This window comes from Garra rufa, chromosome 18 (assembly GCF_049309525.1).
Source record: "Garra rufa chromosome 18, GarRuf1.0, whole genome shotgun sequence".
In the NCBI taxonomy this organism is placed as follows: Eukaryota; Metazoa; Chordata; class Actinopteri; order Cypriniformes; family Cyprinidae; genus Garra; species Garra rufa.
The window spans coordinates 40,805,968-40,818,022 of NC_133378.1; the positions used below are offsets into that span (position 1 = coordinate 40,805,968).

General features: G+C 42.7%; 1 protein-coding gene across 1 annotated transcript; it reads right to left on the reverse strand.

The window, feature by feature from the left end:
• Nucleotides 1-2,727: 2,727 nt before the first annotated feature.
• Nucleotides 2,728-5,143, reverse strand: ccn1 (cellular communication network factor 1). Its single transcript, XM_073823174.1, has 5 exons — nt 4,974-5,143; nt 4,551-4,764; nt 4,091-4,435; nt 3,808-4,004; nt 2,728-3,717 (listed from the first exon to the last, which is right to left on the reverse strand). Exons 1-5 carry the CDS (start codon nt 5,019-5,021, stop codon nt 3,415-3,417), a joined length of 1,107 nt encoding a protein of 368 aa, XP_073679275.1. The 5' UTR covers nt 5,022-5,143; the 3' UTR covers nt 2,728-3,414.
• Nucleotides 5,144-12,055: the final 6,912 nt, after the last annotated feature.

Consider the following 12,055-nt stretch of genomic DNA (forward strand, 5'->3'; position numbering starts at 1 on the left):
CTAGGGCAAGCAGCCCACTAAAATGATTTAAAGTACCATTTCTATGCCAAGCAATGTTCGATGTTAAATTTTGAGTGTTTAAGCTTTCAAATGATACCTAATTTACGCTGACAGTAAACAGGTTTATGTCCTTATTTAATCATTATAAACACAACATTTAGTTGGATTAGAGCTGTGTAGTTCGGCATCAAATTTGTTAGGTTGTTCAAATTTGGCAGGCCTGTAGTTATTGCAAGCATTTCTAAGTAATCGAATGTCATCGTGGAGTTGAATCCATGTGTTTTCTGTTCATGGAGTTGAGTAAACACCCAGGGACCATCTCAACCTGGCTCTCGAAGGCTTTTCCACAGACAGCAGCACTAACGCTTTATTTCCCCATCAAAGAGCGCTTTGTTTGAGCAGATAAACAGACGTTTATGCCTCCTCAAACTCGTCGCTGACGCCTTCTCTGGAGCGCGGGCTGATTTTCGTTAAGTTCATCATTAGCGCTTATGTAACGCGGTCTGCGGCATGTCGTCATTGCTTATATCCAGCGCCTCTGTGAGATGAGGTGTCTGTCAAGGCTAGTTAAGCGCTTTAATAGTAACTATTCCCCATCCTATGCCTTTGGCAGCACGTCTCACACACCCGTTTACATCACTACATGAGTGCGTGTGTGTCTTACTAAAGCTATTCATCATTTTACATGAATCTCTCCAACATGTTCTTGAAGAAGCAGACATGTGGATATGCAATTTCCCAAATAGTATGTCTTGTTGAAAAGAGGTGTGCTGTTGCTTTAAGTGATCAGATGCACCGTTTTGACCTGCTGGGCCATAAAACAGATGCAAAAATCCCACAGCTGCACATTAAAGAAGGGACCCGAGCCAAATCTAGATATCAGGGACTTAGACTAGTGAGAAACACCCTAGCAACCTCCTAGCAACACACTAAAAACAACTCCATAGGAACCACAAAACAATACTTGGATAACATTGCATCATGGCAGTACGTTTTTCACTCATGTTATCTTTAGAAACTGTACAAATGAAGTTGACATTTTGCCTTTTTTTAGCAAACCAATGCTTTACAAGATATCAATTTGCTATTGTCTCACACTGTTTTAGAAATATTTTAAGAGTTAAAGAGATAGTCCACCAAAAATAGACACTATGCCAGGGATCATCAAATCTGGACCTCGAGATCCATTTTCCTGCAGAGTTTAGCTCTTACCCTAATCAAACACACCTGAGCATGCTAATCAAGGTCTTCAGGATCATTAGAGAATCACAGGTAGGTGAGTGTGATCAGGGTTGGAGCTAAACTCTGCAGCGCATTGGACCTCCAGGGTAAGATTTGGGGAACCCTGCACTATGCTATGTTATATTCAAACCTGCATTTGAATGAGGTCCGATGTTGTTTGAATGTCAGCATTCTTCAAAATGTCTTTTTTGTGTTCGCAGGACACTTTTGTGTTCGTTTGGAACAACTTAATTAGTAAATTATGACACAATTTTCATTTTTGGGTGGACTGTCGCTTTAAAACATAGCAGCAGCTCTGTATTTGGCCACTAGGGGTCATCAGTTAGATGATGAATGAGGGATACTACTGAAGAGGACGAGACATTAGGATTAAAAAGATGATGCATATTAACCTTCTCTTATGAACGGACCATTAAATCTCACAACAATCTGTCAACACTTCATTCCTACTAAAAAGACTCTGCATTTGTGATCCCTAGTGAAAAACCATTAAAACGGCTTGACAGTTTTAATTTCTTTGACTATATCAGTGTTATCAGTGTTGTTTGTTTGTGTTTTTGTCATTTTATTCTCTTTTATGGAAGCCAAGCTGCCGCTGGCCTTGCCTGCGTCGTCATATCTGAAGGAAACGTCTGGATCGCTGTCCTACTCTGATAGAAACTCTTTTTCTTGTCTTAAAGGCCTCAGTGGTGTGATATAACTGTCCGTTTGTGTTCCTATCATCCGTCGGGATGTCATAAAGCTTGAACTTGCTTTAGGGCAGGATCTCTGTTCTTTCAGAAGTGGCATATTTTTAGCAGGATGGCCCAAACCGAACAAGCCGCTTCCAAATATTTTCCAACATCTGCCGACCATCAGCGCGTCTGCATTCCTCAGCTGGATTTCCTTCACCTGGATCAAATCTCACTGGAGATATATCACTCCAGCTGAAGGAGGGGTCAGAGACGGGGAAGATGGACAGATGCCCTCCCCGCAGATCTGCGGAGCTAAAGGTCTCCAATCGAAGATAAGATCAATATTCATTAAACCCATGTGCGGCGTCTTGCATGTGCAACAAGTGCAGGAATTGCTTGGTGAGAAGCTGTGCGACAAATTACACCATTATGCCCCATAAAGACCTCTTCGTCTCCCCTGTGATTCCCAAGTGTTTTAGTTCAGTGCTTTATGCTCTGAAAACTCCTGTAAACACCGACTGGAGCTGCGTTTGGAAAAGCACTCAAGATTCCGGGCACAGCTCCATGCTTTCTGCTATTGCTGGGTCTCTTAATTGTTTTCGTGAAGGAATTAAATGAACGGGCGGCTCAGGTTTTATTGTAGGAAGCAAGTCAAGTCTTACGGTTCCCCAGGAGCATTCCATTCAACAGAGAGAAGCTTCCAGAACGGCTGTTATATAACCAACCCTTCATTCTTAACGTTGAAAGATTGCGTCTCACGATGAATGGCCTGTGCTTTTGGCACGGTTATGGAAAACACAACTCGAGGTGATTAGTTCATAAATAAATCTTTTATTTGTAACATATAAAATTAGATCATAGATCATTTGTACACTTTATTCCAGTATGACATCGTTCAAATAAAAGAGCTACATTTGCGATAAATAATATTAATAACAATAATAAAACATTCATTCAACCTTTAAGTCCGTTGTTAATCGTGTCATGGAGTTGGATTTCTCTAGCTGCCAAACAATGAGGATGGGTTCACCCGCATTAGGAGGGAGTGTTACGTGGACAAACTCAACCTTGACCAGGTTCATAGTCTACCAGTTGTACGTTCTGCATGTGCATATCTACAATTGGGAATGTACACACATACAAGTCTACAGTTTGGGTTGTGTTTTGTATTTAGACATCAAGATATACATCAGGAATTGTAATATTAACAACTGCATCTTTACATCTTTACACGTTGCTCCATAACGAAGCTATAAAACGTAGCGCTCCATTGTGGAGCGAGCCTTTTCGAAACGCTGACGCGGCCTCAGCAAACAGTGCACTTCAAAGTCCCCATAATGTAAGTCCGTAATTCCGTGGGAATCTAGTTACAACAGGAGATGGTAGTTGATTGGCCGGCGGACGGGCCCCCCGATTGCGCAGCTGGGCTGCCATTGGTCGTCGTGCGTGACGCGCTCCCGGTCACGCAAGGGTCGAGGCGGGATTCCCTGGCTGGCGCTCAGTCTCTGAACTTGTGGATGTCGTTGAAGAGTCTGTAGAAGGGGTAGGTGGCATCGTTGCCGTTGGCGCAGTTGTAGGTGCACTTGCAGGACTCGATCATCATCACGTTCTTGTTGAAGGTCTCGCCGTCCTCGCAGCGGAACTTGACGCGGATGGTGCGGGTCTGCTGCGGGCTGCAGCAGCGGCCATCCACGCAGGAGCCGCAGTACCTGGGGCGGTACTTCTTCAGGCTGGAGCATCCGGCGTATGTGAACTTCACCGGCTGCATGGACTTCTTGGTCCGGTTGCATTTCTTCCCTTTCTGTTGAGAGTACACAAGATAAGTCAGATACACGAATGCATGGAAGGAAGAGCAATGCAATGCATTTGCTTTTGAAGGGATGATGCATACCTTAAGGCTGGTGTATGGTGATTGGCTGCATGGACGGACTTCGCAGATCCTGGTCTCCTTAACCAGCTTGCAATCGCCATTGTCGTTGGTTATCCTAGTGGAGATTCCAGTGCCGCAGATCTTGGAGCAGTGCGACCAGGGTGTGGTCTGCACTATGCACTTCTCAAACTGCCTTGACTCCGGCTCCGATCGGAATGCTGCAAACAAACAAAGCATGCTATTTAAAACTCTGCTCATATACAAATCGCACATGCATGCTAGTCCAATGCATCTCTGAACTTACCAGGCAGGGATTTGAGTCCGGCCCTCACGATGGAGATGAGCTCGTTCTTTTTGATGAGGTCGCTCTCGATGTCGTCGACTGATGGATCATTGCCAAAGAGCTTGTCGACAGCTTCCTTAGGCTTCCCATCATCGCAGACCCATTCCTCGCAGCACTGGCCTGGCACTTTGACCAGCCTGGGGTTGGCGCAGCCCAACGTGGGCAGGGAGAGCTCTTGCGGGCACAGCGGAATGCAACCCACCGCTCCATCGATGCAAGTGCACTGGTGCTTGCAGTTAGGCTGGAAGCTTTCTCCATTCTGATAGATCCTGCTGTTGTACTCACAAGGTCTGCCCTCAGATTTGGCTGTAGAAAAACAAAATCGAAAGGTGTTTTTTTCCATTCCACAAAGACATCCCCCCTTCCGATCCACACATGCTTTCCATTCGGTGTCTTTTACAAAGCATAATGAGAAACATACCTCGGCAGATGCCTCTGGTGGCCCCGTGGCTGGCCCCGAAGTTGCACTCCAGCCCTTTGGTGTGGTCGCACGGCTCTGTCTTGCTGCAGTCTTCGTTCAGCTGTCTGGCACACACTTTGCAGCAGCCGCAGCCGTCTGAGACCAGACTGACTCCAGGTGCGCATTTGGGAAGCTCTACCGGGCATGAACATGTCGCCGGGCAGCTGGAGAAGACCTGAGCGGAAAGAGTGACTTTAGTGACTTTCAAGTCACTTTGTGACAAAGATACAACTAAAGCTAGAAGTTTAAAAATTAACTGAGGGATCTAGCAGCTCAAAAACGTTCAAAACCTAATCCTTCAGTGTAAACGCCCCCTAAATGATCAATAATAATCCGTATTCCAAATCATCAAGCAACGTCTATAATAAGCATATGAGTACTTACCACATTAAAGTGTCCAATAAGGATGACGATAACAGCCCAAGCAAACATCTTCGCTTTCGTACTGTAGGTTGTTGAATCAAACGAACAATTCCTCGGTTTAAGTCCTCGTTTTTGTGCGTTGCGCTGACTGCCGCAGATGCGTCGCGTTCTCGCTTTGTTTTCGTGCGTCTGAAGGCGCAGCGCTCTGAGAGTGGAGACGCGCTCGGCTCCTCTTTTATACTGTAGTGGAGCCCTGACGTCACCATCGCTGAACTGTTCCGAAGCTATGCGAGGAATGTTTCTTGGCGCGTTTTCCATCCGAGCTAAGCACCACCCTGTCTAACTTTCTTTTTTCTCTCTTAAATGAATTTTCCCCTCTCACTGAACACATTTTTTTCACCGTTTCCCCTCTCTATTTTTCTCTCTCCCTTGCTCTGCTATCCACGTTTCCTTTTTGCGTTTGCGTAAAGTTAATACTTGAAATCATATTTTTCTATATGAAAGCTCTGATAACATATTCTAATGTGTAAATAAGCTTTTACATACTGGAGACTGGGATATTTCTGTTAGTTCGTGTTTAGGTCACCACTACACTGTAGGCTTATTTGATATGTGTGTTGTTAGTCTACAATAAAGTGATAAATAATGCCATTTTATGTCGATGTACAATCGATCCAGAATAGTTTCACTAACTGTGTTGAAAACAATGTTTGAGGGGATATTTTTAAACAAAGTTTCATCAACACCATGCTTACTAACGATTTATTTTGGCTAGCGTCATGTAAAAGATTAGCGTTATTACTCGTCGTTGAAATATGTCGTAGCCCCCAGGGATCTATTAATGGCGTTATGTGAGTTCATACCGAGCGCGTCAACCATAAATTATTCGCGTTTATCCAGATCAGGTATGTGCTTTAGGGATTTTGATTCGTATTCAACCTTTCAGACTCTTTTTTTATTATTATTAAAAGTGTTTGAAAGTCCATCGCGCACCGTAATGCAGTATTCTGTGCGCGTTTAGAGACGTTCTAAAGTCAAACTTTACGGCTTCTATTTTTGGCTCGGCTCGCTCCTCTCTCTTGACTCAACAGCTCTAAGCGATTCCAGATGTGGAGCCTGATTCCAGACGTAACAATATTACCATATTTGGTCTGGGCAGTAGCCTGCATTATTAACATTTCTGCTGGAGTTATCCAACCACAAAGCATTCCTGACAGCTTAAAGGATCCCTAAATACGCTCTCCATGGAGGAAATTCCTCTAGCTAATTTAATATTCATGCAGTCTGTCCATCACAAAGTGAGAGAAAAAATGCAACAGGCATCCAGCTTTCCATACGAAATGTTTAAAAAAAAAAAAAAGAAAAAACTGTGGACTGTTTTTGTCTGAGAATCCAAATAAGTGGCATTCCACTGAAATTCAGAGATTAGAAGTCCTTGGATACACACAAACCAAACTGACTGTGAGACTAAGGGAATGTATAATATTGTCCTGACAGCACTGGATAGTTCTTTCCACAGACTCGCAGAGAGCAGAAGCGTCTGGACACTGAGATGTCCTGATGGAGAACGCTTGCCACCTGGAATGAGGAATTTAGGACATGTGTCATATCTCAGGTATGTTTTGATTGTATTACAGAATTCTTCAGCCTGGTTTGCATGTGTGTAATCAAACTAGTCTGTTATCATTGGTGGTTCTCCTCTGATCAGTCAGGCTTGTGTAGGTAACTGATGTATGAAGATATTTCTGATTTTTTTTCACTGAGATCATGAGCTGTTGAGATGTGAAACCCTGTGGTTAATCTGGTTTCAGTTTATTTTCCCCATATTGCAACACTAGATGGTGATGTGCTGTACTGTGCCATTTTAGTAAAGATCAGCTGTGGTTGTTACCATGACTTGAAGATGGGATTTTAGCGTGGTGAACTTCAATAATTGCATTTATTGGATTAAGTTTTTAAAATATGCAGTGCTGGATCAAAACTAGTGGTTTATTGGCTTGTAGACTGGCCCCATCTTGGAGCATCTAAGCTGGTTTGTGTTGAATATGGTGTTGTTTTGTTAGTGACTGATCAGCCTTGAACGCTGCTAGCAGTTTAAGACGTATTGCCTAACAGCTGATGCATGCAGCTCGGGAAGTGTGCAAAACTGTGTCCTGCCATATTTGTTCATGGGCACAGATTTCTGAGCCAATCACCTGAGTTGTAAATGCTGGAAAATGACATCATGGTAATTGGCTGATGGTGCCGCAAGAATGCAAACATTCCCAAACCCTTAACCAGTGAGCTGTGACACCAAATAATTATGTTTTGCCACAATACGTGATTGTTTCTGTTGGCTGTCACTGGTCAAACAGCTTGCTTTTATAGCCAAAAGGCTTAAGAAATGTTTGGTTTACCAGCATCCAATCAGAACTTAAGATATGAAATTATAAAAAAAATTGTTTGGAAAAAAAAATTCCAATTTTAGATTAAAAAAAAATGATTGACAGGTAGAGAATGTGTCTGATTGGCGGTTGAAAGATGAGCTGCTTCCCTGTTTTTGCTTTGTGTTGTATCTGTTTCAGTGATAACCATCAGGTAGTCGTGAGATTTTATTTATTTTTTAGGTCTTCAGATCCTTTTTGGGTTTGCTATATGACCAGGTGATTCAGGGTTTGTCATAAAGATCTACATTCTGCTTTTGCCAGTGCTAGGGTGTTCTGGGTGGTTACTAGGCTGTTGCTAGGGTGTTTTGATAGGGTGTTCTTGGGTTGTTGCTTTAGGCCATTTTTGGGTGTTCTGGGTTGTTGCTTTAGGCCATTTAGGGTGTTCTGGGTGGTTACTAGGCTGTTGCTAGGGTGTTTTGATAGGGTGTTCTTGGGTGGTTACTAGGCCATTTCTAGTAGGGCTGTGCAGTTAATCGAAATTTGGTTTCGATTTTCGATTTCTGCTTCAAACGATCATGAAAATGCCGTAATCGAGATGAAATGATTATTGTGCCCCATTCCACCCCCTTACCAGTGGTGCGATTTCGCTCCTCCATAAAAGCATAATTTCACATGCAAATCAGCAATAAAACAGGACGTACTTGGTTGTGTTTTTAATAGCGCATAAGAAAACTTGCGCTGTTCTGTGTTTGCGCTCAGAGACGGAGCAGAACACAGACATGTAAAGTTATCTTTTAGCTCAATGTGCCCCTAAACGGTCAAATACATGCAAAACTATTTCAAAATGAGACGCTTGGTGATTATTCATATAAACTCTTGTCAGTTATGTCTAAAATGATCATAAACAGTTGAGAATGAAAATATGTGTGTAACAGTAGATTGGATCCACGTGGCACTTAAAGCAACAAATAATATTCGTTCTGCCGTCTTTGTGCTTAATATTAATCAAACTTAAAAATACAAAGAGAAAAATCACCCACCGCTCTTGAATGAAGGACTTTTGTAGTTTTAATAAGAAAACAAAGCATGAAGACGCAGTTTTATTTTACATATTTTACATTTACATTTTTACAACTATTACATTCAATTTCTGTAGTATTGTTAGACTACTTTAGTTTTTTTTTAAACTGTTTGTTTTTGTATCTTTTTTTCTGCTGTATTGCTATCTTTAAATTAATCACTAATATAAAGTTTTGGACCCAGTCATAATCGTGTTTAATAATCATGATTACAATATTGAGCAAAATAATCATGATTATGATTTTGGCCAAAATCGAGCAGCCCTAATTTCTAGGGTATTTTGTGTTTTTACTAGGTTATATTGGGTGTTTACTAGGCCGTTTCTAGGGTGTTTTGCTAGGGTGGTCTGAATGGTTGCTAGGTTGTTACTAGGGTGTTGTGGGTGGTTACTATAGGCCGTTGCTAGGGTGTTGTGGGTGGTAACTAGTTTGTTGCTAGGGTGTTGCGGGGGGTTAGGCCATTGCTAGGGTGTTTTGGGTGGTTATTAGGTCGTTTCTAGGGTGTTATGACTGGCCATTAGGCCATTGCTATGGTATTCTGGGTGGTTGTTAGAACTAGACTGTTGCTAGGGTGTTGTGGATGATTACAAGGCCATTGCTAGAGTGTTTTGCTAGGGTAGTCTGAATGGTTACTAGGTTGTTGCTAGGGTGTTTTGCTAGGGTGTTCTGGGTGGTTAAAATATGTCATTGTTAGGGTGTTTTGGGTGGTTACTAGGCGGATGCTAGAGTGTTATGGATGGTTACTATAGGCCATTGCTAGGTTGTTTTCGGTGGTTTCTAGGCAGTTTTTAGGGTGTTCTGAGTACTTGCATTACTAGGCCGGTGCTATGATATTCAGGGTGGCTACAAGAACATTGCTGTTCTGGGTGACTACTAAGTTGTTGCTTATGTGTTTTGCTAGGGTGTTCTGGGTGGTTCCTAGTCTGTTACTAAGTGTTTCCTATGGGGTTCTGAATAGCTAAAACTCTTCTATGTTTCTAGGGCACTCTGGGTGGTGACTAGGTGGTTGCTAGAGAGTTGTGTATGGTTGCTAGGCAGTTGCTAGGGTGTTCTGGGTGGTTACTAGGCCATTACTAAAAGGTTCCTACAGCGTTCTGTATAGCTAAAAAAGTATTTTGTGTATCTAGGGTGTTTTGGGTGGTTTGACTTATTAACCAAGGAGATTGGGACAGCTCCCCACTCCCTTGGGCCCCTACAAATTTTCAATTAGTTAATCCAGACCTCAAATGAAGATAATTGGATAGCTCTGTGCTTTGGTATTTCTCCACTAGGATGTTGCTAAGGGCTTACTTTTTGAGCCACTATATATCAAGTCATGGAAGTCTTCATTTTCTCAATAGTGGTCCACATTCTGCTTTTCCCAGTGCGAATGATTGAGGTCAGCTGAAGCGTCTTCCCTGGAGAGAGTGACCGTAGAGTCCATCCAGTGAGAAAATGAGCTCACGAAGAGTTGACATCTGTTCCTGCACATGCCGTTCAGAGAGCGTTCTCCGTCTTTCCTTGACGAGAGGGGCGCGGGGCTTTTAGGAAACAGTGCTGTCATTGTGTTCCAGTGGAGTCACCCCTCATTTTTCTATTCTGGAATTACACATCCTGGAACCATTACATTTCATTTGTGTCCGCCATGTTGTAATGGCAAACATAATATTTTCCACTGGGCTTCACTTTCTTCCAGGGCTTTGGAAGTGGTGGCCTGGCAGCGGCTATTGATTACGAACGCATGACTCAGTGCCTTAAAGCCTCCGATCCTACCCCCCTTAAAGGAGAGTTGGGCCACGTCCATATTTCTACATTATGTAAAGCTCCACAGATGAGCGCCGCTCTGCTGGTGTTTATTTTACCGTAGGATGTGGAGTGACACCTCCGGTGTGGAAGTTCTCCGCTGTAAAACCTCTAGCACAATTCATCCCTTCCTGCCAGAGTGATATCAGAGATATCAGAGAGATGTTATCCAGGTATTCGGCCCTTGTTTGCTCTGTGGCTTTTCCTGTCATAGTTCACTGAGACTATGCAATGTCATTTCCTATGAATGAACTGCTACTAAAATCTCACCCTTTCTTCCAGGACTGGGACTGTAATTTTTAGTAGCAAAACTGCAAAAAAAAAAAAAAAAAGGCCTGCCGTTTGTCAGTCACTTGATTAAGGCTATTTAATTGCTATATGCTATGATGCATTGCGGGGTTACTAGGTCGTCGCTAAGTGGTTGCTAATGGGTTCTGAAATGCTAAAACTATCTACTTTGATGCTAGTGTGTTCTGGGTAGTTACTAGGTCATTGTTAGGTAGTTGATAAGGGCTTATGAAATGGCAAAACTATCTACTCTGACACTAGGGCATTCTAGGTGGTCACTAGGTCATTGCAAGGTGGTTGCTAAGGGGTTCTGAAATTTTAAAACTATCTGTTATGATGCTGTGATGTTCTGGGTGGTTACTAGGTTATCGCTAGGTGGTTGCTAATGGATTCTAAAATGCCAAAACTATATACTATGCTGTTAGGTTACTCTGGGTGGCTACTAGGCCATCATTAGGTGGTGGCTAAGGGTTTTTAAAACTCCCAAACTATCTGCTATGATGTTAAACCTAACTGTTATGATGCTAGGATGTTCTGGGTGGTTACTAGGTTGTTGCTAGGTGGTGGCTAGGGCTTTTGAAACACCAAAACGATCTGCTATGATGTTAAAGTGTTCTGGGTGGTCACTAGGCTGTTGCTAGGTGGTTGCTAAGGGCTTCTGAAACACCAAAACTATCTGCTATGATGTTAGGGTGTTCTGGGTGGTTACTAAGTCATCGCTTGGTTGTTGCTAAGGGGTTCTAACATGTCAAAACTATCTGTTATAATGTTCTGGGTGATTCCTAGGTTGTTACTAGGTAGTTGCTAAGGCATTCTTAAATGCCAAAACTATCTACTATGATGCTAGGGTGGTCTGGGTGGTTACTAGGCCATCGTTAGGTGGTTGCTAAGAGGTTCTAAAAGGCTAAAACTATCTACTGTGATGCTTGTGTGTTCTGAGTGGTTACTAGGCCATTGCTGGGGGTTACTAGGGGGTTCTGAAAGCCTTGAAAAAAATCTACTATGATGCTGTGGCGTTCTGAGTGGTTGGTAGGCCATGGCTAAAGGGGTTCAGAAATGCTTAAAGTGTTCACTAAGTCATTGCAAAGTGGTTGCTAATAGGTTCTAAACTGCTTAAGCTGTCTAAAACAATATACTCTGAAGCTAGGGCATTCTGGGTGGTTACTAGGTCATTGGTAGGTGGTTGCTAAGGGGTTCTAAAATGCTAAAACTATCTATAAGAATGCTAGGATGTTCTGGGTGGTTACTAGTTCATAACTCTGTGGTTGCTAAGGGGTTCTAAAATGCTAAAACTATCTATAAGAATGCTAGGATGTTCTGGGTGGTTACTAGTTCATCACTCTGTGGTTGCTAAGGGGTTTTAAAATGCCAAAACTATATACTATGCTGTTAGGTTACTCTTGGTGGTTACTAGGTCATCACTCCGTGGTGGCTAAGGGTTTTTAAAACTCCAAAACTCTCTGCTATGTTGTTAGGGTGTTCTGGGTGGTTACTAGTCTGTTGCTAGGTGGTTGCTAGAGGCTTCTGAAACACCAAAACTATCTGCTATGATGTTAGAATGTTCTGGGTGGTTCCTAGGTTGTTGCTA

What these genes read in the sequence shown, in the direction of transcription:
- ccn1 (XM_073823174.1), bottom strand. Translation starts at nt 5,021, where the DNA reads ATGTTTGCTTGGGCTGTTATCGTCATCCTTATTGGACACTTTAATGTG. An exon ending in CACCAGAGGCATCTGCCGAG is followed by an intron (nt 4,436 to 4,550) that starts GTATGTTTCTCA and finishes GTTTTTCTACAG; the next exon opens with CCAAATCTGAGGGCAGACCT. An exon ending in CGGACTCAAATCCCTGCCTG is followed by an intron (nt 4,005 to 4,090) that starts GTAAGTTCAGAG and finishes GTTTGTTTGCAG; the next exon opens with CATTCCGATCGGAGCCGGAG.